Raw genomic sequence first — 26,196 nt, 5'->3', positions numbered from 1 at the left:
GTGGAGCTCTTCAGCCATTTGTATACTCAAGCCTTGAGAATATGACGTTTCAACGAGGTAGATATTATGAAATAGAGTTCTTCTAACTTATATATAACCTTCTACGGTCTCGGATATGAAGCTGTTTATCTCTGGATAAATATGATAAAATAGCTTTTGGGACTCAACTTCGCTAACGTATGCACAACTTCGTGTAGTCTTGCATCCGAAGACTATTATTGAATTGAGCAGAATCTTTTGGAGTCCTAAACTCCGTGGAGTTCTTAGCTCGTTTGATTTCTGCAGCCTTGAGGATTTGACGTTGCAACGAGTTACATATAATTAAGTAAGGATTGGGGTTCAACTCAGCTAATCTCTTCAAAGCCTCCTAAAGTCTTGGATATGCAATCTTTTGTTGAATTTACAGGAATCTGGCCGATCTCCGGAGTCAGAGGAACCTCTAGCTCGTTTGTATACTCGTTTATTGAGGATGTGATGCTTTAACGATTCAGATATGATAAAATAGTGATTGGTGATTAATCTTGTCGATCTTTGGCAATAGTGGAGCTCTTGTATGCCCTAACATTGAGGATGTGTCGTTTTAACGAGGAAGTTATGACAAAAAGAACTGGAACTCCATTGGATATGAAGCTTTTTAGTAAATGGAGCGGCATCTTGTCGATCTTTGGAGTCAGTGAAGTCCTTAACCCATTTTTATACCGAACCCTAGAGGATGTGACGTTTCAGCTGAATAGATATGATGAAATAAAGTAGGGATTGGAATTCAACTCATCTAAACCCAATGCCCTTAAGACTTCCCTAAATTTTCTAATTTTCAGCTCTCTCTCTCTCTATCTCTTTCTGTTTACAGCAGCACAGAAAAAACCCTAACAGATATTGAATATGTTAACCTGAAAGAGCGCAGAACTCTGGCGCTGATGTCAACAAAGCAAATAAATGCAGCGTCGAGCTTGCTGCCTTAGATGGATCACACGAAAGCGCTCAAAAGTAGTGCAGACAGCACAGCGCCTACGTTGGACTTCGCTCTCTGCACAGATCTGCCAAGCCGCTGCGCGCCATGCTTTACAGCTGTGTGACACTGCCTGAATGCCGCATAGCCCGCTGGCGCGTCTGCACAGCTGTGCTTCCGACCAGCGCTCCGTTTATGGATGTGAAAGATACATGAGATATATTTTTTGTTAAAGCTTCAACTTTGGCGCTGATTTCGGTGTTTGGTTGCTTGGTTTTTGGCTACAATTTCGAACGTTGCTGTTGTTGTTGTTGTTGTCGCCAGCACACACACACAAACAACGTGCGATTTGATTTTTACTTATTTATTGTGCCACTGTGACCGAAGCGAATGCGAAACCACATGTGAAAATCAAAGCAAAAACAAAAGGCAATTACAACAACAGCAAACACTCCACATATGTACGTTGGTGCCAAGCAGTGGCGGCTCTTTGGCGCTGCTCGCCTTTGCCGCCGCGGCAGCTGTGCGCTTGGCTTCGCACTGTCGGCCCATGCTTGGCTTTGTGCTTTCAAGGCAGCCACACAGCCGACTGGCCATCAGTCGTTCGGTGTTGATTACCGTGTGCGGTACGTTGTCTACTCCAACCTCCCAACCAATTTGGCGAATCGTGTTTTGGCTTTCGAAGCGCAACGAGTGCTGTTCACTTGTGACTCCGAGGCAAATTAACGTATTAAAAAGAAAAATAAAAGTTTAAACAAAAGTAATTCCGCCTGGAAATTGGAAATCACTGTTGCTGCCACAACAACGTCGTTGTGGAATTGATAACAGTGCAATAGAAATCGCAGAAACACATAAATCGCCAACCATTAACGCATACGACGTCGACGCGCGTTATTTTTTTTTTTTTGTTTCTGGCATCTACGTCGCGTTAAATCAATCAACAGGTGGGTTGCTATTGCAAAATACAAACGTACTCACATATAAAGTTGCACGTATGTGCATAAGGTGACCAGCGCGCTGTACGTGCTAGTGTTGTTTGGGTAGAGTTGTTGTTGTTTTGGCATATTGCGTGCAATTTACGTGGGAAACGCAAACTTTGGCGAAACTTCCGGCTAACGCAATCGATGGCGTTTGCTTTGTTAGCTGGCTTATCGCTTTTATTTCGACCACTAACGTGCCATACGTGTTGATTTATGAGGCGAGCGCTTTTCAGCGCTTTTGTTGCTAGTTCGCGTATCGCTCGTTTGCACTTTGGCACTGCCTTTGTTGGCCAGACCAAACGTATGTGCAACATCTCGGCTACCTTTTTTGGCTACGAAACTGAAACACTCAGCCACACCGCAATAGAGGAGGCGAAATGTATGTGGCAACGCTGGAGCAACACGCGCGGCTGCGGAAACCAACACACAACAAACAATAAACCACGAGTTTTGTGTGCTGACTGCTTTAAGTCAGCCGTGTTTTGGTTTTATTTTGCTTCTTTTACACATATGAGTCTTTTCAAATAAATATAATTTCTGAGAAATTAATTGCTCCAGACATCAACGAGAACTTTCAAGCAGTCATTGGCTTCAAAAAGTAACATAGCAGTTAATTATCAAGACGAGTGTTTTTTTTATAAGTGAGTTATATGTATGTTTAGAGTGGCTACCGCACAGTGTGTAGAAATGCAAATTGAACTGAAGTACCCTTCAAATGCAAATTTATCTGTACAAGCACTGGATTTGACTCGAAGAGTTTGTATGACAGCTATACGCTATAGTAGACCCATCTGAACAATTTCTTCAGATATTATAGAGTTGCTTTCGGAAATAATCTGTGCTAAATTTCGTGAATATATCTCATCAAATAAACCCAGTTTCCATAAAAGTACTTGATTTTTATCAATCAGTCCGTAATCTGTGCCAAATGTCACAACAAAATAATCTTTAGTGTGTAGTACAAGCTTGTCTTTCTAAAGTACATGAAGTGCATTGGACGTTTTTTTCGATGAGTGATATTATTCTGGTATCGGAACATACAGTTTGTTGGAAAAGGCCTTCGGTTATAATTATTTTTCGCAAACAAGTGCGTTTGATTGGTACAAATTATGCAAAGAGGTTCGAGAATGCTTTGACGATGGACCACGTTCAGGAAGACCATCAACATTAACTAATAATGAATAAGTAATGGAATAGGTGTTAAAGAATCGTCGACTAACAGTCAGAGATCTTACTGGCAGCGTTTGAATGTCGGAAGTAACCAATTTGTAAGCTCATTTGCGCATAAGAGAAGTGAAAGCACGACTGGTTCCAAAATCACTAATTTTTTCCGAAAAACAGCGTCACGTTTAACGTCTGTGAAATAATGCTTTATTTATTTTTTATTGTCTTATTAAATTCTATGACACCTCTTGAGTCAAGTTGATTCGAGCAATAGTTTCGCTGATACAGCCTTGTGCGCACGAGGCTAGCTAGGCTAAGAGTGTCGTCTTTAAATGAATTATTGTCGAAACTGTGTTTTTAAAATCGGTTGGCAAGATTTTTCAAGAACTACTCAACCGATCTTCATGAAATTTTACGCAGGCCTTTGAGAAATAATTCTTAACGTCTTGGATAAAAAATTTTGTAAAAATGTCTGCCAAAGTGTCCAAGTACTAAGTTAAGTATTTCTTTACTTTAGATAATCCTGTAAGGAGTTTTTCCTAGGGCTCACTGGATATAGGGTCGCAGTTGCCGAGCTTAAAATACTTTTTTTTCCAAAAAATTCAGAATTTCTTTGTTAAGAGTGTATATTTGTAACAATAAAAAATTCTAATAAAATATTTAATTTTTTATGAGAAAACAAATTTTGAAAAAAGGCTGGTTAACCGACTAAACCCTTGTAACCCCTCAAAAAATTACCACTACTTGAGTCACCTATTAGTAAAACAAGTTGAGCTCTATCTTTACTTTGCTATATAGTTTGAAACGATTTTTTTTTAGTAATTAAAAGTAATCTCAAATATTGCTGCAAACGTTCGCCTCAGACCCACTGTGCGTGCGACCGSCTGCTTATGGTTTAGTGCCACCCAAGCCACTAGTATTGCTTTTRGTTTTCGTTTTCCCCTTAAATATATTTTATGTGCTAACTAATAAGTTTTCTAAGCTGGCTATGTTATGATTTTTATCGTTGTTGCTGTTCCTGTAGTTGTTAACCGGTTGCTTACAACGCTCTGTTTCGCCGCTAGATTTGCTCAAATATTACAAGCAGTTAACATTTCTATAAAAGTTTTATTGTTGGTGTAAATTGTTATTGTTGTTGGTTGTTGTAAATACAGTTGTTGTTTTTGTATTTATAGTTGTTGTTATTGTGATTATAATTGTTGTTGTTGTTGCATTGTTATCTCAATTTGGCGCTGCTTTGTACGCAACGCTGCACCAACAAAACATGCGAGCAACGCCAACGCAACATGGGTGACTGCGCGCACCGACTGCCATACGAGGCTCGCCGAAGTGCGGAATTAATAATAAGCGGCCTGGTGTGTCTTCGAGACACACTTAGTGTGGAGCGATGCGTGCCGCGGCTGCATTGCGACCGTTTAAATTGGTGATATAACGAGACAGTCGAGCGTCGGCGCTGGCAAACAGCTCGCATTTGGTAATCGAAAGCGTGTGCGCTCACGTGTTTAACGTTTTATTTTGGCCATATTTCGTTAACTATTTGTGTGAGCTATGTATGGCTGTGTGTGAATTACTTTCGGCATGGTTTGAGCGCATGCGCGTATGCCGTGTCTTAAGTTTTCGCTTTTGTTTCATAATCGCTTGTGGTAACGCCGGCTTTCCGCTTAAGAAATTGACAATTAAAAATGCTTATTTTCACAAACCGCTCGTTTATTGAGACACATACTTGTGTATCTGTGTAGACTGTTGACATATAATAGATGTGCGCTACTTGCAGCGTCGTAAGTTAAGTCACGCAGTTGGCAAACGGCGGAGGCAACATAAAGCTGCACACAAATACATACAAACAAAAAGAAATATACATAAAAAGACTGCGTACACACATAGATAATTGAATTTGCACTTGCTGCGTTCATTAAATTTCGCAGTGTGTTGTGCGCCACAAAGCCGTGGCGTGGTACCAATGGCGCATCATCATCCGGCACTTAGTTAGCTTAACGAGAAATTTAGAGTATGAAAGTGCAGCCAAACAGCGCGGTCATACATATCATACCGCAGTTGTGTGGCATGCATACGCGCATGTGTGCGCGTTTGTGTGTGTGAATGCCGCCCATTCATTATCAAAAACACCATCTACGCGAAATGATAGCCGTGGAAAAGTGCATACAACGGCGATAAAACGCCAGGCGCAATGCCAAAGCGGCCGAGAAAAAATCGCAAAACAGCGCTGGTAACAGCTTCATTAGTATATGACTGCAGCGCGCACTAAAAATTGGTAAAATAAAAAAAATTAAAATTCGATACCAACCAAAGCAACTTGAAAACATGCAAGCGTATTAAGTGCGAAACATGCAGATATCGAAGCGTTGGCAAAGTGTGAGATAGTAACAAGAAATAACGTTAACATCGGCGGCACCGAAGCTATAATACCCTACACAGGTGGACTTCTTATAGCATAAACGTATATGAAAAGGTATTTATCTTGATTTTGAACGGTCAATTTGCATGGCAGCTATATGCTATAGTGGTCCAATTTGAACAATTTCTACAGATATAAGAGCCCAGCCTTGACAAAGAACTCACGCCAAGTTTCGTGAAGATATCCCGTCAAATAAACAAGGTTTCCATACAAAGATTGGATTTTCACCAATCAGTTATATGGCAGCTATACGCTAGAGTAATGCGATCTGAATGATCAGATATTATAGTATTAATTAAGGGTGTTAATCCCTGCCAAATTTTGTGGAGCTATCTCGTCAATTCAAAGAGATTTCCATACAATCACTCGTCTCCGATCGTTCAGTTTGAATGGAAGCTATGTGTGGTAAGTTGTTGAAGGTTCAAATGAGCAACATAATTTCTTGATGAGAAAATGATGCGTCAAAATTTAAGATCGATATCTCAAAAGCTGAGGCCATTTCCCATAGCTGACATTATACTCGAAGATCATGGAGAGTCCATTCGGCGAGGTTCGCAACAACTCGGACTGACGTATGGAACAAATTGACGCATTTCACGTCGAGATCTTAAATTCAAAGCGTATAAAATACAGTTTGTGCAAGAACTGAAGCCGCTCGACCTTCCCAAGGGACATCGTTATGCTCTATGCGCTTCTAAAAAGTTCCATGAAGATCTCACGTTTTCGAACCAAATTTTGTTCACCGATGAGGCTTTTTTCTGGCGCATTGGGTACGTAAACCCCCAAAATTTCCGCATTTGGAACGAAGAGCAATCGGAAGCAATTCAAGAGCTGTCATTTCATCCAGAAGAAACAACGTTTTGGTGTGATTTGTGGGCCGGTGGAATCACTAGTCCATATATGTCTTCAAAAATGATGCCAGTGAGATCGTAACCGTCAATGGCGGCGCTTATCGCGTTATGATAACCGACTATTGGATGCTGAAATTGAAGCTCGTGATCTCGTCGCTATTTGGTTTCAACAAAATGGTTCCACTTCCCACACATCGCATCAATCAGTGGATTTTTTGAGAGCACACTTGGGTGAGCAGATAATTTTTCATTTTGAGCCGGTCGATTGGCCACTAACTTCATGTCATATCACACCGTCAGACAACTCTTGTGAGGATATGTGAAGTCTCAAGTCTATGCGGATAATCCTGCTTCGATTCAGGGCTTGCAGCGAAGCATCTTCCTGGCAAACTTAATATATATTGTTCAGGGTATAAAAAAAACGCGCCAGAGCAGCATTATAATAAGCAGTAGACCTCGTAGATCATCACATTGCCAAAATAAGATCAAAAGTGTCGGCGAAGCCACTGCAAGACGTCATCTACTTTGTGTATGTATTATTTATATATGTGTGTGTGTTTTCATGCCTCTAAAAATTAGTCCAGTTTGTCTGCATATCATCAGCCTGCTTCCTTTGCTTTTTTTGTTGCTGTTGTTGTTGCACTGCTGCTTGCGCTCGCGGCTCTTGCTTTGGCACTATCCGGCTTTTGTTTGCATTTAATTAACCTCAAACTGCATGACACAAACGCCAAACGCGAATTCGGCCGCCGCCGAAATAAATTATGCATTTGAGTGTGCAAAAAAGACTAACGAGCAAAACGCAACGGCGCAAAGCTTAATTGAATTCAGCGCGATTTGATACAACTCAAGCAGCGGCTAACCGTCTAAGACATACGCAAGCTGTGCTGTCGGACAAAGCGCTGACGAAAATCTCACACTACCAGCAGATCAGAGAAGAACACGAACAAACAGCCATGCATACAGACAAAGCGTGCATGCGTTAACGTATGAATTAACGGCGTCCAAAGCAAAGATTCAAGTGAATTACTTAACTCTGCTGCAGTGTTCATAAAGTTACTCATATATTAAGCGCACTGATTTTGCCAGAATAATCATTTTGTGTCTGCTGTGTGTGTGTATGTCTTCTCTGCAGGTGTATCTCATTCAGTGAAGTGTTGGCGCAATCGATGACTCGATTAACTAAGAAACGAAATTTTCATGGTCCATAAAGCGATTTGGCAACAATAAAAATACAACAAAAACAACAGAAAAAATACAACAACAAAGCCAAAAATAGCAATAAATACAGCGAGTTTCATGACAAAAATATATAATGAGTCTTTCTGTCTGAATTGCTTAATATGAACTTGAGCTCTTTCAGCGCACAAGCTTGACAGTTACGCTTCAATAACTTTTGAATTAATATTTTCGCAATAGTTTTTGTTTTTCGATATTTTTGCATTCAAACCGGTGTAATTAGTGTTTTGAAGTTCATTACACTGCTGTGTGGGCCTGTGTTGGGCCGTAGGAGGCATGCAAGCCCACAAAGCAATAAAAGAAATTGCATGTCTTGTAAGCGTTATTGGTAATGAAAGTAATTAAAATTGCTTGAGTGCATGTTATGTGGGTGTTTCATCAGCCATGCGGCGAAAAAAAACAAGAAAAATAAAAAGATATGAAATAAAAATAATAATAATAAGATATACAAAAATTTCAAGAAAAAATAATATAAAAAATTAAATTAATAAAAGCAGTGCTGTAAAATGCTGTTTGGCGCCTAATTCGCTGTTAATTGAGACGTTTTCGTAATGAAAAATTGTTTTACAAAACCTGTAAGCTGTTTTGCAATTTTTGGTTAATGAAACCATTAATGCTGATTCAGCTATTAACTATATTTGTACACTGAACATACAAACTGAGCAATCAAAATCAGTTCTATGTATGAAAAACTTGAAATTTTACATGAATTATTGTCCAACCGAGCCCTACAATATCTGAAAAAATTTTCCATATCGGATTATTATAACATATAGCTGTCAAACAAACTAAACGCTCAAAATTAAGTCTTTGTATGAAAAACTAATTTATTTGAAGAGTTATCTTCACGAATTTCAGCATAGATTATTTTCCAAGACAACGGAATATACTCGGAAGAAATAGTTGAGATCGGCTAACTATAACATACAGCTGTCAAACAAACTTAACGATGAAAATCAAATTTTTTAGATCGGACCACTAGAACATATAGTATAGCTGCCATACAAACTGAACGCCCAAAATCAAGAAAAAGCGTTTTTAAAAACCTTTTATGCAGCTGTGAAGGGTATTAAAGTCTCAGTGCAACTCTTTTTGTTATTTTTACTTTTTTTGGAAATATATTTTCTAATTCTAAATCTCTAAGATATAATCAATCATATATACAACACAGCTTTGTTGTAAGCTCGTGTATGAATTTATGGAGCAAAGCACGAACATAATAGCTTATGTGTGGACAAAACTTGCAAATATACATATATAGTACATATATTTATGTATGCATATGCTTATATACCATATTTATATCAGTAATGTTATGCAATGTGTGGTAAACACATTATATTTAATTTTGTTCAATTGCATTTAGTATCAACACAGGAACCACTTGAAATTGCGTTTAATGAAAACTTCCGTTTCCAAAGTAAATGCAGCGGAAAGTACACTTGCGCATTAATTAAAAATATAAATATTAAAATAAAGGAAGTAAAAAGCAAAAAATAATAGCTGCAAATTGCTGATTTTACTAATTGACTTTTGTTATAACAAACAATGGTCAATAAGTGCAATTATGCGGCTTGGCTTTATGCGCGTTGGTTTTGTTGTAAAAATATAATAATTGGAGAGGATCAAATCAAAAATCATAATACGCAGCAAAGACAGTGGGGGATGCATTTGGCGGCTTTAGGAGTAAACTTTAAAAACAAAAATTGAAAAAAAAAACAACAATATTAAAAAAATGCTGAAATGAATGAAATGAAAATGCACTCAAAAAGAGATTCTGAATCCGCTGCTCATAAAAGTTACTGACTTTCTGTGGTCCACGTACCCCAAATTGTAAATTCTCTACCTCTACAGCGATTCCAAATGATTACTATTGCTAATTTTTTTCTAACTGGATTTGTATCAAACTATTTTAGTGTGAAGAAAGCATAATTTTTGCCTTTTCCGTGGTTTAACGAAAATTTATCGTTTGTAGGAGCTTTTGATAAGCTTTCGGGTAGTGCGTTAACCATAAGTGGAACGAATATGCGAATGGGTTTGAGTTTTAACCTAGTTTTGGTTACAAAAATTCTATTCAAACCTTGCACATGGCCTAGCAAATTAGGGAACATATTTCCAAATAACTTATTACCACTCAGTTCGATTTTCTTGAACTAAAATAAATTTTAGACACAAAACTATAATTTTTTCACTTTTTTGCTAACCAATTGCTTACGTACATATGTATATACATTCATTTGAATAGCAACGTCATTTCGCAAATTTATGTTTGAAATATAATTTGCAGCCGCTCTCAATGACTGTGCACACACATACATTTGCATCATCACGTTTGTTCTACTTTACGCTGTTAGATTATATGACTTTTAAGGCATAATTAAAGCAACGCCGCCGCTTGTGAAATCCTTAATTAACTGTCTGCAACAACGCATACAAACGTGTGCGTGCAGCTACGAACAGTAAGAACTGATGACACCGTTGATATTCACGGATTACTTAAGCAATCACACAAAGTCACATACATACATACACACGCATCAACTTTATAACTACATATGTATATACGAAAGCTTGAACATAAATATACAAACATCTGTACGTTTGTATGTATGTATATTTATATTCATTTATCTATTATACCAATTGTCTGAGCACTGAAATAATGACCCAGCAAAGTTTGACTGAAAGAAAAAAATTGTACGCGTATCAACAGAGCTGCGCACAAAAAACGCCGTCAAAGTCAATTAAAGCGGACAAAAGCCCAAACATTGAGCACCGCAAAGTGAAGTAACATTTAGAAAAGGCAAAAAGTGACAGAATGGTTTATATATGTATGTTTATACAACGCGCGTTAGTGTTGTTGGTACCGAAAAACTGTTTTACTAATATGCGTGATTTCAGATTTTGGGATTTGAGATTGCAAGTTTTTAGATTTTGGAATTTAAGTTTTCTGGAATAAATATGCTCTAGTGTTGCTAGCACCGAAAAACTGTTTTTGTTTTCTAATATACATACATGCGTGACTTTAACTTTCGGTATTTTAGATTTCGGGATTTGTAATTTCGGGATTACAGGTTTTTTACAAGTAAAATGTGCGTTAGTGTTGCTAGTACTGAAAATCGGGTTTAAAGATTCTCGGGATTTTACATTTCGGTATTAATATAATATCGAAGATCGGTCGATTTGATTTTCGGGAGTTTCAAATTCGAGATTTTAAATTTCGGGCTTACTTTTTTTTTAATAATATTTTCAAATTGAGCTAGAAGCTTTTTCGAAATATGGAAGAACGGATTTTTCGATTTTCGGAACACAGATTTCAAAATTTTTAATTTAGGGATTTTGTGATTTGTTAGAATTTGAATTTTCTAGATTTTTAATTTCGGGATTTCAGGTTAAATTTTTTTTAATAATATATTCAAATTAAGCTAGAATTTTTTGAAGTACTGAAAAATAGTTTTCTTGATTTTCGGGAGTTTCCAAATTTTAAAATTTGCCATTTCGAGGTTTAAAATTTCGGGAATTATATTTTTGGATTTTGGATTCCGGAATGTTAGAATTCGGGATTTGTCACTTCGATATACAATATACAAGCCTCAACTTAATTCACTTAAACTTTCGGGGCTTACTGCACAAATATACGCATACCTGTACTTAGATATGTATATATACATATATACTTGTATATATACATATGTGTGGCAACATTCAATTGCCGCTTGCCACCATTAACGCTGTCAGGATTGACGCGATAGCACGCAGCTTCGCACAGCAGTAGTTAAAAGCACACACAGCTACATACACACATATGTATGTGTATATATTTTTTTATGTATATATGTGAGACAGCCTACTGTTGCTGGCACATAAATCAGCAGCATGAAAAATATATTATCTTTTTTTTGCTCGGCGCACAATTTCAATTTCGGCATAGGAAGCGTTCGACTGACTGGCAGTGCTGAGAAATCATAAGAATCGTTTGGCTCAACGCTGACAGCGAAATTTAATTACAACAAAAATGATAGCAACGCAATGAAAGAGTCTGCGGCTTCAAATGATTGTAATAAAAACGAAAGAAATATTTGTAACTGTTTAGCGTGGCATGAAGCGCACAGCGGAGGGCGGCGGAGGAATGACGGACAAAAGCGCAGAAATTGCACAAAAGCCTTGCGAAGAGTCACGGCCACTTAGACACTTGAGTAGCTGAGTATATTTCACTAGTCGATGTATACACAAGCAAACACAAAGATATATGAGATATCTTTATGTATATATATCTGTACATTTGTCAGCGTGACCGCGTGATCAACGAGCGGCGGCCGCACAGCAATTGCCCAACGGTCATTGCGGCACTTGTCCGCCACTTTTTATCGGTGGGGTCAAGTGTGCGGCGCACTCAAAGTGTTTAACTGGCCACTGACAATTTCAGCCAAAGAATTGTGCTGAAAAGAATTTCGTATGTCCCAGGAATGCAAGAGTTGGCAGGCAGTGCAAGTGCCGATTACTGTTAGCTGATATATTGGGTTGTCGAAAAAGTCTTTTCGTATTTATATTTCATTTAAATTTTCTGTGGCGATTTTTGCACTTTTCAGTACTTTTGAAACAGTTTCAGTGTGGTGTTGATGCCTAAAGCCCGTTAGTGCGGCACAAGGTCACATAGTTAACGACGTGCGAGACAATGTCGGAAGTCATTTAATTGTAATTAAGACACCTGATCGCTGAAAAGTTGAGTTAGAAACCAATTAAATGAAGTGTGGTAATGGTTAATTAAATGTTGTCATGAATTAAATAATATGCTGCTGATTTGCTAAATTCTCTATGCTTGGATTCGACAAAGTTTAGAGAGTGACGAAACGAACAAACAAAAGGCAATGGAAATCTTTTTTATTTTATAAAATATCTTCACGAAATTTAGAATGGATTATTTTCTAATATAGAGCTATAGTACATTATAAATTTTATAGATCAGACTATAATTCAATAGAGCTGTCATACAAACTGTCCGATCAAAATCAAGGTTTTGTATGAAAAATATTTTTATTTCATAAGATATCTTGACAAAATTTGACATGAGTTATTGCTGAAAGCAACGCTAAAATCTCCACAGAAATTTTTGAAATCGGGTAACTATGTCATACGAGTATGGCAGTCGCACAAACTGAACGATCGTAAAGAAATGCTTGTATAGGAAACTTTTTTATTTGAAGAGATATTTTCCTGAAATTTGGTATTTGGAAATTTGATTATTGTTCAAAGAAGCGCTATAATCTCCGAAGATATTATCCAGATCGGACCACTATAGCATATAGCTGCCATCCAAACTGAACGATTAAAATTAAACTCTTATATGAAAACTCTTTTATTTGACAAGGCATCTTCATGAAATTCATCATAGATCATTTTTTATTTAGCAATATTCATGACATTTTCCCGATCGAATCACTATATCATTATAGCTCCCATACAAACTGAACAAACAAAATTTAGTTCTGGTTATTTGTGAAGCTTATTCTAAACTCAGCGCAACCGAAGTTAAAATTTTTTCTTATTTCGTAAATAATCAAAATAAAATTTAATTTTTTCAACCCTTAAAATAGCATTCCGCACCACTGTTGCGTTTCAAGCAGTCGCTAAATAAATAAAAACCTTCTTTCTATTATATTTTTTTAGCATTAAACTTGACTGGAGTTGACTGCAAGTTCGTTTGTTGGCTTTCGGTTTTAAGATCTGTTTGCGTTAAACTCAAAAAGTGACATTGAAGTTAAAATGTTTCAGTTTTTTTTGTTGTTTTATTTCTTTATTTTTATTTTATTACTAAAAAAGTCATAAAACTCCAACCAGTTAAGTGGACTCATGGCTTTGCGCTTTTAGCAAAGTGTATATTCACACTTTTATAGCCAAACCAGCAACTCTATTTTAATTATTTGCCTAAAATTGGTCGTTTCGACTTGAAAACAGCAAATATTAATCAGTTTATGTGAGACTATTTGTGGTTGACAGCAGAAATGCATTAACTGCAGTTTGACGAAAAAATATTTATTTTTATGGGCGACTGAAATTTGGAGCAAATTATGCCAATAGAAATGTATAGAATGCAAAATTTAAGCTGGTGATGTTTTGCAAAGAAACATCTTTATTTGAGTTCGCATGGTCATTTTGGCAGCTATATTCTATAGTTGTCCGATTTCCGGTGATTTCGACAAATAAATATTTGAGAAAATTGATAAGAAAAGATTGCTTGCCAAATTTCAGGTTGATATTTCAAAACCTAGGGGACCCTGTTCAGGGTATAAAAAGACATTAGGCTAGAAGAAGCTATAAGTTTCACCTTATGAAGCAATCAGTAATTTGAGTACTAAAAAGCTAAGCAGAACATCGACGTTCAAGTGTAATACAGAATGCGTACATATAATTTTTTTCCAACTCTATATGTGTGCAAATCGAATTCAATTTGTAATCGCACAATATCTATTCGTGGCATTGAAATTAATCGGATTAAAATCAATTGCGAGCTAACAGCGACATTTGTTTTAATGGTTTTTGCCAAGAAAATAAGTTGTGACTAAGCGCATACATTTGTTGTGGCTGTTTGAATCAGTTGACAAAAAACCGGCAGTTTTCAGTCTAAACCGAAATTTAATTAAAAAAAGACAAAAACTCAAAAAAATGAAACAAACAAAAATGAAGCAAAAAAAAATAAAAAATAAAATAAAATAAAAACAAGAAAAATCAGAAAAAGTTGTAAAATTGTAGAAAACATAGATTTCGTGTCTAACAGCTAAAAACGGTTGATATTATATGAGCACAGCTTTGGCAGGCGATCGTGCGTCGCTTTGTTGGGCCAATCGTTTATAATTGCCAATATTTGATGGCGTTCGGCGTTAGCAATCCTCAAAGTGACACTAATGTGTGTAGAAGAAAAAAAACAATTAAGCAAGGCAAAAGTTGTGCAGTTATAAGCTGCTTATGCGATTATGTGACCAGCTGTTGCTGTTTTGTAGAAAACTTTACAGCCGCACAGCTTTTATGATCGCAGTGGATTTTAAATATAAAAACTGAATCATATTTTTAAATAAATTTATTAGCGACAACTGGACTCCTAGACGCTCTGTTTACCAAGAAGAATGTGCAGCAAAGAGAAGAAAAAAAAAAACAATATATTTATATTAATACACCTACACTATTATCTCCAAATTATTATTATTTCTCATATGATTTTCTTTGACACTATCCCCCGATTCCTACATAAAATATGTTAAAAATCAAGCTTGCGCCGGAACAAAACTCTCTTTTCTTTCTCAAATCAATTGGCTCGAGACGTCATGAACGAAAGTTGGGCCGGTCTATATAACCGAAATAAGTTCTTGTTGGAAAAAAAACAACAACAATTTCGAAAAAACAACGTGACAAGATTTTCATATGTCATACAAACTTTAAAAATGAAGTTCTTGTAAGGAAAACTTTTTTATTTGAAGAGATATCTTTACAAAATTTGGCACGGATTATATTCTAAGACAACGCTATAATCTCCGAGGAAAATATTTAAATCGGATCATTATAGCATATAGCTGCCATATAAACTGAACGATGAAAATCGAGTACATGCATTAAAAACTATTTTATTTGAGCAAATATCGTCATGAAATTTTGAATCAAATATTCTCCAATATAGCCGCTATAATATCTGAAGAAATTTTCTAGATTGGTTCACTATATAACAGCATATAGCTGCCAAACCAACGGTGCGTTATAAGTGAAATTCTTTTATGAAAAACTTTTTCAATTTATGAGATATCTTCAGAAAATTTTTTATGAATTATTAATTGAAACAGCGCTATAAACTTCCAAGAATTTGCTCAGATCAGATTACTATATGATATAGCTGTCATATAAACTGAACGTCAAAAAAGTTATATTATTGAGCTCTTTTTACTTGTTAGGGGTGTTATAGCTTCGGTGCAGTGGAAGTTAACATTTTTTCTTAATTTTTTTATTTGTTTGATATAAAATAATGTTTTTTTTAGAAGTTATACTGGCCAAGCATATTTCTCCCATTTGGTATCGTATCAACAAGAAAAAGTAAACATAATGAATTTATTGAAACTTACCATCAGTCAATACAAATAATTAAAGTAAATAAACAGCGGCATAGAAAATCTAACAAAATATGCATATAGCAACACAGATCAGAATGTAATAAATGCCTATAGAAACGACATAAATATAATAGCTTCACAAAACCAACAAAAAAAAAAAAACACAGGCAAGACCAAATTACACCCACAGCTAAAAATAGCTAAAACCAAATGCTACAAATTACAGCAAAAGAAAAATAAATACAAATAAAGTTAATAAATAATAAAACATTGAACTGTAAAAAGATACCATTCAATAAGCCATTGACCCTAATCGCCGCAGAAATGATATACAAACAAAATGTGAGCAAAGAAATCAGCACCATGTGTCAAGGGCATGGGTGAGCAATACAGCTTTTGTACTTTTGTGTATGCACATATGTATAAATTAAACTAATATGGACATAACACAAGCGCACAGTTTAAGATAATACAACATATATGTACACATGTATGTATATATGTGTATATGCATGTCTATAGGTGTATGTTTGTAGAAATTAAAGAAAAATATAAAATAAAAAATTGTCTCAAACTTCTCGAGAGAAAAATTAACAGTAAACACAATAACAACCTTAAAAAAATAAATAAAAGTAATAACAATGATAGTCGTGTAAATTAATATAAAGAAATTTGTATTTGAAAGCGCGCAAACCGCCAAAGCAATAATGCACGCGGAAGCCATTCACACACATACATTCGCATATTTACACACTTCCTCACATATATACACACTCACTCATTTACATGCATTAACGTAGTTTATAGGCCAATGCATGGAAATTGAAAGGAGAAAATTTGTGTTGAGTGGCGAAAAGTGAAATCTTAATATATGCAGCCATGCCACAATCACAACACCGAGTCGCCACCATGATAATGGTGATTCTACCGTTAAGTTGTACATTGTCACCGTAAAATGATAATAATAACTTTATATCTTTTTTGTTCATATGCAAAGGTCAGCCGTTAGATAGCCAAGTTAGTCAAGTTCATGAAGGGAAAATTCTGGGTCAATGGAGCAATAAAAGTGAAAAGATACAGTTTATGTTTACTAATGAGAAGAGAAAAATAAAAAAGACAATAAAGTAAAAAAAATAAGATAAACGTTAACTTTTGTTGCAACGCAGATAGCATACGCTTCACAAATAAAGAAGTTTCCATACAAGAACTTGATTTGGATCGTTTAGTTTGTATGGCAGCTATAGGCTATAGTACACCGATTTGAAAAAAAATTCTTCAGATATTATAGCGCTGCTTTATGTAATAATCCGTGTGGATTTTCGTGTAAATATACTGTTAAATAAAAATATTTTCCATTCAAGCACTTGATTCGGATCGTTCAGTTTGTATGGCAGCTATATGTTAAAGTAGTTCGATCTGAGCAATTTCTTCGAAGATTGTAGCACTGCCTTGAAAAATAAGCTATGCTGAGTTATGTGAAGATATCTTTTTAAATAAATTCATTTTTCATGCAAGGTTTGGGTTTTGAACAGAAGCTGTATGCTATAGTAATGCTACATCGACGGTACCGAAAAAGCAGTTTCTTGGGAAGAGAAGCATGTGTGCGAAGTTTCAGAGTGATGACTCAAAAAGTAAAAGACGTACATACAGACAGAAGCACATGGCTAATCGACTCAGCTCTTCACATGGATAAATAATTTTTTAGGGTCTCCAATGCTACCCTTTGTGTGTTAAAAATGGAAAAGTTTGCAAGCAAGCCAGCTGATACATAGTAAAATTGACTTAAATTTTTTTACAAATATCTATCTTGCAAGGCGTTGAGTAGGAGGTGTTTTTGTTGATAGAAAAAAGCAGAAGCGCTCAGCTGGCGATTTCGACTTCGATTCAGTGCCTTTTCATACATTGTATACATTGTGTCAATGTTAAATATACCAAAATAAGATGATGAAAATTCAAGTTCTAGAAAAAGTAACAAAAACAACAACAAATCACTTGTTGCATAAATTTCAGACTTCAAACACAGTGGCGGGAATAATATTTACAAAGTTTGTTGCTTGAGTCTTTCGTTTGGCCATTGCGTTACCATCCAGCTGTGCACGCTTTAGTACAACAACCAAAGCAATAAACCAATAAATGCGTGTTTTCAGCTGTGCGACAGTGTTGGTCGCGCATTCACTCTAAAATTAACCCAACGTTTCCACTTTCTTTTGTACTTTTTGCGCTTCTACTGAGCTGCCGCGCTCCCACACGCAATGTGATCGTTTGAGATTTGGCTGGCGTGCACGCGTACTCTGCGCTGGCTACTGGGTTGATTGTGCAGCCGCTTATGGCCATTTGTGCTTACTAATGACCCAGTTTCTTCCCTGTTTTCTGGTTTGCTTTTGTGGTTTTTGTTTTCATGTCTCTTTCTTCCCACTGCCAAGTTAATTTACGCTGTCAAATATTTTGGTTTTTTCTACAAAAAAAAACGCACACTTACAAAAGTCAGTTGCGGTGACGCAGCCTTACAACACCAGCGCCACCACACGTCTGCGTCGCGCCAGCACCGAGAGTTGACCAAACTGGTCTTGGAAACTGTGTCAATAATGGGACGCACGTTGGGCGTGTACGGGCCGGAGAGTCGCCGCAAGCACGTCCAGAGAAAAGACGCGAAACGGCGGGTGGCGTGAGTCAAAAACGAAAGAGTAAACATACGGTTCGGTCGGCGCTTGTGGTCGGCACAATAAATGGGTCGCCACTACTGCGACGCCAGCGTAAACACAGCTGCTGCCGCCGCGCTCGCGCTAAATGCATGCAACCCGGAACTCTTTGTGGCAAGCACTGTCAGCCGTGCTTTACATGCACATAAATAAAGGCAAGTGAATGGCGCGATGCGGTGCGGCGCGTCGCTGTGGTCAACGCAACAGTTGGCTGGTCGGCGCAATAAATTATGTTGCAGACGCTGTTGCGTGTGTGTGCATGTAATGGCAGCGCGCATGCAAATGGGCTTGGCCGATTTTTGCCAAATTCATTAGAAAAAGTGTGTGATGTTGTGAAATGACTGCGACAGTTTGATTTGATGGATTGCGGAGATAAACGATTGACAGGCGATATTTTTCATTTGAAATGCGCTAAATAGCGCTTAAACGACTGTGTGTGTGTGTGTGTAAGCGTTTATGTGTTTACCTTTCATATTTTCACTTTAAGAATTTACGGTGCATAGTTTTTAGATTGTATATGGGTTTGACTTGCACTGCCTGCTACTCTTCGCATATAAGTATATTATGGCACTTGGCTATTGGGTTGGACGCTGATCAGGAAAATGTTAACATGAAGTAGTTAGAGGTTACTCTTTGGCTTAAAACAATTTTCATAGCATTTTTATATTCAAAAGTTGAAAGCCTCAGGAAATATTAAAATTGCCTCTATATAAGATAATCAATTTTGACCCGGACTGCCCTATTTAAACTGTATGTGCTGACCAAATCGATGAAGACACTTTCTTTCTATATAAGAACGACCTTTTCTCTGAAAACTGATTACCATATCTACGTCCAATTATTATAATGTTTAATTAATATTATTTTTTTTATTCCAAGGTTGGGTAAATCGAAATGTGATTTTGAATTAAAAAAATGGAAATGTTCAGGATTATAAATATAAAATTTAAATTTTGGGATTAGAAATTAAATTAAAAAAAAATCTGATTTTTAATTTTTTTTTAAAATTTTTAAAGATTAATAAAAAAATTATAAAAATTAGAAATCTAAATTTTAAAAAGTATAAGTTTAAAATAAAAAAGTTATAATTGAATATAATTTTTTAAATTTTAGGTAGGTATACATTAAGATTAAAAATAAAATTAAAGTATTTCTTAATCCCAATTTAAAGCAACTTTTTTTTATATTTAAAATGTGAATTCTTAAGGTTAAAATTCCAAATTTTTTAATTCTGTTTCCAAGTTAAGCTTAAGCTAATTAAAATTTTGATTCTAAAAATAAATAAAAATCTTTTTTTATTTTCCTTTACGATTTTGCGATTAATAATTGGAAATCTTAATTAGAAAAATGAGAAGTTTACATTAAAAAATAATAAAAATTAGAAAACTAAATTTTAAAAATTATTACTTTGTTGAAAAATATTCAAAATTTCTAGTTTTTTAAAGATTTTGCGTTAAAACCTGACATAAAATTGTAATATATAATTTGTTTTAATCCCAATTTAAAAAAATATTTGTTTAAATTAAAAAAAATAATTACTAATTTTTTAAAGCTTAAAACTTAAATTTTTTTTGCCACAGTCTTAAAAAAGGTTTAAAAATTATGAGTTATTATTTCTTTTAAATTCTATTTTGATTCAAAATAAAAGTTAAGTTTTCAGTAAATAAAATCTTATTTTGATTTTCGGTTTGAAAAAAAAAAATAAATTTTTGATACCAAAAATTATAATTAGAAATTGAATATTTAATTTTTAATCCAATGACTAGTAAATTAGTGTCTATAAGAAGTTCTTCGCGCCAAGCATATGAATAAAAAAAGGTAGTCAAAAAAAAAAAAATAAACCGTTCACAAATCAATTTGTAACAAGAGAAAGAAGCACAGCAGTGACGAATTAAGAAAAGTGCATTCCTCGACTTTGTATTGTTAAACAACATAAAAGAAAAAGTCTGTCAGTAGGTACAAGCAGTATCGAAACGCTTGAAAATAAATAGTAATGGACAAGCGCTTGCTCACAAGACAACATAATTGCATATAGTCACACATATACACATATACATTTCTAAAATCTTTGTATGTATGTGTCGTGGAACTTTCATTTGTAGGAATTTTTTAATTCCCTTCGAATGCTGCAAGTATTTTACAGCTCAATGTTGCTACTGACAAATTGATCGCTGCTGACAACGCGGCTGAGCTCCAGCATGCCACAACCAAAGCAAGGCTTCTTAATCTTGAAACTTTTAAATGCAGAGTAATTGAGGTCACCTGTCAATATGTTTGGTATTTTTTCAAATCACAACATCAAAAAGTTAATACGGTAAATAGCATACCCTATTCAATGGAACATGTTTTTCTTACAAGAACTTGTTTTTAATAGTTGAGTTTGTATGGGAGCTTTATGCTATTGCAGACCGATCTGGCAAATTTACTCAGATATTGTACCGTTTTTTTAGGCAATAATCTATGTTAGATTTCATACCGATATCAACTAAAATAAACGAGTTTTTATATCAGTGCTTCATTTTAAACTTTCAGCTTGTATGACTGCTATATGCTATACTCAACCGATCTAGATAAAAATTTCCATAACTGCAGTATTACCTTGGATAGTAATCCATGTCACATTTCCTGAAGCTATCTTATCAGTTAAAAATGTTTTTTATATAAAAACTTGTTTTCGAACATTCAGCTTGTATGGCAGTTGTGTGCTATAGTTGTTCGATCTGAACAATTTCTTCAAATATTGTAGCATTGCTTTGAGAAATACTGTATGCCAAATTTGATGACGTTACCTCGTCAAATAAAAAAGTTTTTCATATATGTAGAGTATTTCGATCGTTCAGTTCGTATGCCAACTGACGCATACATATAAATATGTAGGTGTAATGCTTGCAACAAATAAGCCCTTCTAACATATGGGAATATTCTTTCAGCCAAGAGTTGAGTAACATACGATTATCTATATATGTATATATTTACTTGACGATGACCCACAAATCGACCAAGTCTGCTATCAAGTACCCCTAGCAGTCCGTCAAACAGTTCCTCAAATGAAAAGTAAACAAACTGAACAAAAAAGGTTGTAATGGCTGCCAGACACATTTAGTTCAATTTACTTGTAATTTCTGCTGCATAATAATGATGATGATGACGAACTTTGTAGCACGAAGGCGACCGAAAAAGGCGTTGCATTGAACTTGACGCGCGCGCGTCAGTCAATGTTAGACGCGCAAAAGGCGGACGCCCAAACATGTTGTAAGCTTATTGTGTATGTTGGTCGACAACAGCAACAACAACAAGCATAACAGCGGCGCGATGAAGTGACAGCTAGAAAAAGCGCTGTGCATGAAGAAGAAATGAAACAAAACAAAGTGGAATGGAACGGCATGGTGTGGCGCAACAACCAGCTGTGGGTAGGTGAACCGCGAAAAAACCAAAACCGGAAAATCGCTGCAATGCATTTTCCGCTACGCCGCCGAAAAGTGGCAGCCAGCAACAAAAGGAAGCGAAGATGGCATACCAACAAACAAGAACAGCTGGACACACAAACATAGGTAGCCACATGGTCAATCCCGCATACACATAAATTGCCATAAATTGCAAATATATGCAAACAGCGCGCTTTGATGTTGTTATTTTTGTTATCGCGTTGGCATGTTGCTTGCAGTGTTGGCGCACCGCGTTGCTGCGTCACTGCGTGGCACGCCAATGCGGTGGCGGAAATTAATGTAATTGCACAGCAAGTGAGTCAAAGTGCAATACGCGCGCGCGTCGCTTTGGGAATTGCCGGTAGTTGCAGTTATTATTATTATTATTGCTGTGGTTGTTGTTGTACTTATGATTGCTAGTTGTTTGCTTAAACGGTTTGGCGCACTGCTATGGCACGTTTGCGCGTTGTGTGTGTGTGCAAATGTACAGTTGGCGTGGCGTGCCGTTGCCTGATGTCCCGAACTTTGCGCTGTTGCAGCGCATAACGGTCGCTTTGTTTGCTGCGGCAAGCGAACAATCGGAAAAGCCACCCAGCCAGTTAGGTAGTCAATCTAGTTTGGCTGCCGGCTGCTTTTGGGCTGATGTCATGTTGACAGTTTGACTTCCCACAATTTCGGCCAACAATTTTTTGTTGTTGTGTTTGTTGTAACTGCATAATCGTTGAAAGCGCAACTATTGCTTGCAGCAAAAGCATTGTTGTTGGTTCAGTGGGGGTTGGTTTTACTTATCTGGAGTTGTTTTAGATGTTATTGTTGTCATCGAAATTATCGTTGTTGTTATTATTATTATTGTTGTTGTTATTATTTTTGTTTTAGTTGTTGAAAATGATTCTGCTTATCTGTAGCTATAATACTTGTTGTTGTGTTTCTAGTTGTTGTTATTATTATTGTCGCTGTTGCCAACTGTTTTGTTTTTTTGCTTACATGCAGTTGCAGTTGTTGAAGTAGTTGTAATTATTATTATTGTTGTCGTTTTGTTATTGTTGTTTTTATCATTGTTGTTGCTGCGTTTCTCCAGCGCACGCTTGTCGGTTTTCCATACTTTTCTATTTTTATATTCAGTTTCTGGTTGCCGAGTTTTGTTGTTGTTGCTGTTGTGGTTGTTGCTGGCTGTTGTCGCTAACCGCTGTTTTACTTTCACTTTTCATTCGTTGCATTTAACACATTTGAAATGGCACATTAACAGAGGAGTTGCCACGTTTTCCAGTTGGATGGTGAGCACAAGCGCACGCTTCAGGCCACTCCGCACCCACACAACTACATACACAAATATATTGTATCGTTGAGTGCTTGTACTATGTGCATGTACACACGTAGCCGCTGTCAACATACGCTTTTCTTGCCGCATTACGACTTTTGTATGTGCGTCCGCGCTTTGATTTATAATTGCTCCCCTGACAGCTATTTTTGCAGCGATTTTAAAGCGAGCAACGAATAATTGCATTTTTATACCCTGTACAAGGCATATTGAGTTTGGCATGAACTATGTAGTCACTGATTTTTTGAGATATCGCTCTGCAATTTTGCAGATGTCCGTTTCTTTCTAAAAAAACTGGTCATTTGTAAAAATCGACAATATCGGACCACTATAGCACAGAGCTGCTAGACAAACTGAATGGTCAAAATCAATTCCTTGTGTGGAAAACTTTTTTATTTGTAAAGATATCTGCACGAAATTTTGCATGGATTATTTGCGTGGCAAGTGGTATAACCTCTATAAAAATTGTATAGATCGAACTACTACTGCATATAGCCGCCATACAAAATGAATGATCAAAATACAACCCTTGTATGGTAAACCTTTTTATTTAACAAGATATCTTCACGAAATTTAGCATGATGCATTGTTTAAGGCTACTCCACAATATTTGAAGAAATTTCCTAGAACGGATCACTATAGCATATAGCTGCATACATACAAGCAGAACGTTTAAATACAGGTATGGAAAACTTTTTTATTTGTAGAGGTATCCGCACGAAATAAGGCTTGAATTATTTTCCAAGCCAAGAAACATTCTCCGAAGAAAAAGTGCAGATCGGATCAATATAGCATATAGCTGTCGTACTAACTAACCAAGCAAAATCAGGAAATGGATCACCCTTTAGCTTCGAATGGTAAAAATAAGAGTTCTACTGGTTAATATTCATCTGTTAATATGATGTGATTATTAGATTCCAACACCTTTGTTTTTGTTTTGCGCTTTGTGAGAGAAACTTGGCAATTCCTTCTTCATGATAAAATTGTATGTGCAAAAAATTTGAAAATCCTAACCCATATGTTAGGTTGTCAAAAAAGTATTGCGGTATTTATGTGGTATTTTTATTGAATTTTCAATTGTTCATAAAGTTTTTTTTGATAAGTCATGCCCAGCTCTTGACCGATGCTTCGGCTGCTGCCATGCCGATCTCTTTCGACCAATTCAGCGATTTTATCGCAATTTCCGACGACAGGCCTTCCGGAGCGTGGCACATCTTCTTTACACCAAAACGAAAACGTTGAAACCATCGCTGTGTGGTGGAAATGGAAACTGTATCGGGTCCATAAACTGCACAAATTTTATTGGCGGCTTGAGATGCATTTTTGCCTTTATCGTAGTAGTACTGTAAAATATGCCGCATTTTCTCTTTATTTTGCTCCATGTTTGCGACGCTATAACTCACGAATGACTTAAAAGAAACGACAATCAATCAAACATGTGTTAGTGCGTGAAATGAGCTTTCCAAAAAGGTATAGCATGACCCAATGCGACGAATAAAACTAGAACTACGCGCTCTCAGCGCCAACTAGCGAAAATACCGCAAGACTTTTTTGACAACCTAATATAATAATCACTGCACTGGCTGCCCAAAGGCCAGCTTCAAAATCGTCTAGTCGTTTGAACGTAATTTAATTGAACTCTAATTAAATTTGGCATTAAATGCAATTTTTTCAAGCAATTAGTCTTATCACACTTGACTTTATTTAATCTCGCAATAAACTGATTTCGACTTCTTCTTCCAATTGCAGCACTCCACATTACTTTTAAACACACACACTGTGAGAGACACCTGTAGAGCAACGATATGGACTCTTACTTAACAGAAATCAAACAATTGCGGATACCGCGCCCGAAATTTGAACCCAACGGCAGTCCGCCAAACAACTGGCACCGAATGGTGCGGCCATATACGCCGCCGCGCGACTATCACTTGCCAACCAATGAGATAATCACCACCGCAAGCGCATTGCATCCGAATCGGAGTTACCAGGGTGGCGCGGAGGAGTTCCGACCAACGTTGCACGAGAAAATGTAAGCGGCTTTGCACAGCGCGCCGCACCAGCGCTGCTAACGACGGCCATTACAACCATACGCAAGCTTAGTGCCGCAATCTTGATGCTTTCCATTGGTGTAATTAATGAAATCCATTTGGTGAATGGCAAGGGTGTCAAGTGTCAGTGTAGAAAAGAAAGAAAAGGTTGAAGTAAACGTAGTTGGTAAGCGGTAGCAGCGCAGGGCATGTGCGGCTGAGTGCAGTGAGCGATTCAAAGTGATGAGGATAATGAGCAGAATTAATTTTACGCACGCTATTATTACGCTATATATATTAATATATATCTATTTACGAAATACATACATATATGTTAGCTTACATATATATATGCATATATTACAAACGAACTAGGACCCTATGTCTTTAATGTAGTTTAAGCAGTTAAGTGAATTTAAGGATTTCACCAACAGCTGGTGAACACAATATTTTTGATTTGTATATTTACGGTAATTTGTGAATATTGACGCAATAAAATTGTTGATTTTATTTGTAAAGAAAACTGGTGTGGTTTACTTAAAGAAATAGAAAGCCAAATGAGGTAAGAATCCATACTAAATTTCGTGAAGATATCTCGTCAAATAAAAGCATTTTCCATATAAAAGCTTGAGTTCGATCGTGGAGTTGGTTGGTTAGCTATATGCCTCAGGGATCCGATTTGAACAGAATCTTCATCGATTGCATCACTGCTATAGTCAGTAAGCCATGCCAAATATGTTGTAAAGGGTTTTTCCAAATCGACTCTACAAAACTAGACCGATAGGGACAGCAAACGACGCCATATTTTTTCTAGCTTTTTTAACATTTCTCAGTAAGGTTCGCCATTTCATCATGGAAAGATATACGAGCCAATAACGAGTCGGAATTATTAAGGTTTACTACCGAAATGAGGAGTCAGTGGCCTCAACTTTAAAAACGCTATGTTCAATTTATGGTCGTCATAATCGTCCTGTCAGACCAACAATCGAGCGTCTAGTGGAAAAACTTAAATCCATAGGCACAGTACAAAATGTT

General features: G+C 36.4%; 2 protein-coding genes across 7 annotated transcripts in view; one reads left to right on the top strand and one right to left on the bottom strand.

The window, feature by feature from the left end:
- LOC108967763 (whirlin) overlaps nt 1–26,196 on the bottom strand; it is a 72,607-nt gene that overhangs the window by 20,836 nt on the left and 25,575 nt on the right. The gene's annotated exons all lie outside the window — the stretch shown is intronic.
- Nucleotides 1,563–25,684, top strand: LOC108967764. 3 transcript variants are annotated; one of them, XM_018931380.1, is made up of 2 exons: nt 1,563–1,893; nt 24,881–25,684. In XM_018931380.1, exon 2 carries the CDS (start codon nt 24,937–24,939, stop codon nt 25,165–25,167), a length of 231 nt encoding a protein of 76 aa, XP_018786925.1. In that variant the 5' UTR covers nt 1,563–1,893; nt 24,881–24,936; the 3' UTR covers nt 25,168–25,684. The 3 variants fall into 3 exon arrangements, with proteins under 3 accessions (XP_018786925.1, XP_018786927.1, XP_018786926.1); XM_018931382.1 differs by lacking the exon at nt 1,563–1,893 and adding an exon at nt 2,550–2,570; XM_018931381.1 differs by lacking the exon at nt 1,563–1,893 and adding an exon at nt 6,778–6,889.

Source organism: Bactrocera latifrons, unplaced genomic scaffold, assembly GCF_001853355.1.
Source record: "Bactrocera latifrons isolate USDA-ARS-PBARC rearing strain unplaced genomic scaffold, ASM185335v1 scaffold_199, whole genome shotgun sequence".
NCBI lineage: Eukaryota > Metazoa > Arthropoda > Insecta > Diptera > Tephritidae > Bactrocera > Bactrocera latifrons.
Note: the sequence above shows the minus strand (reverse complement) of the source record. Positions and strands in the feature narration are given on the sequence as shown.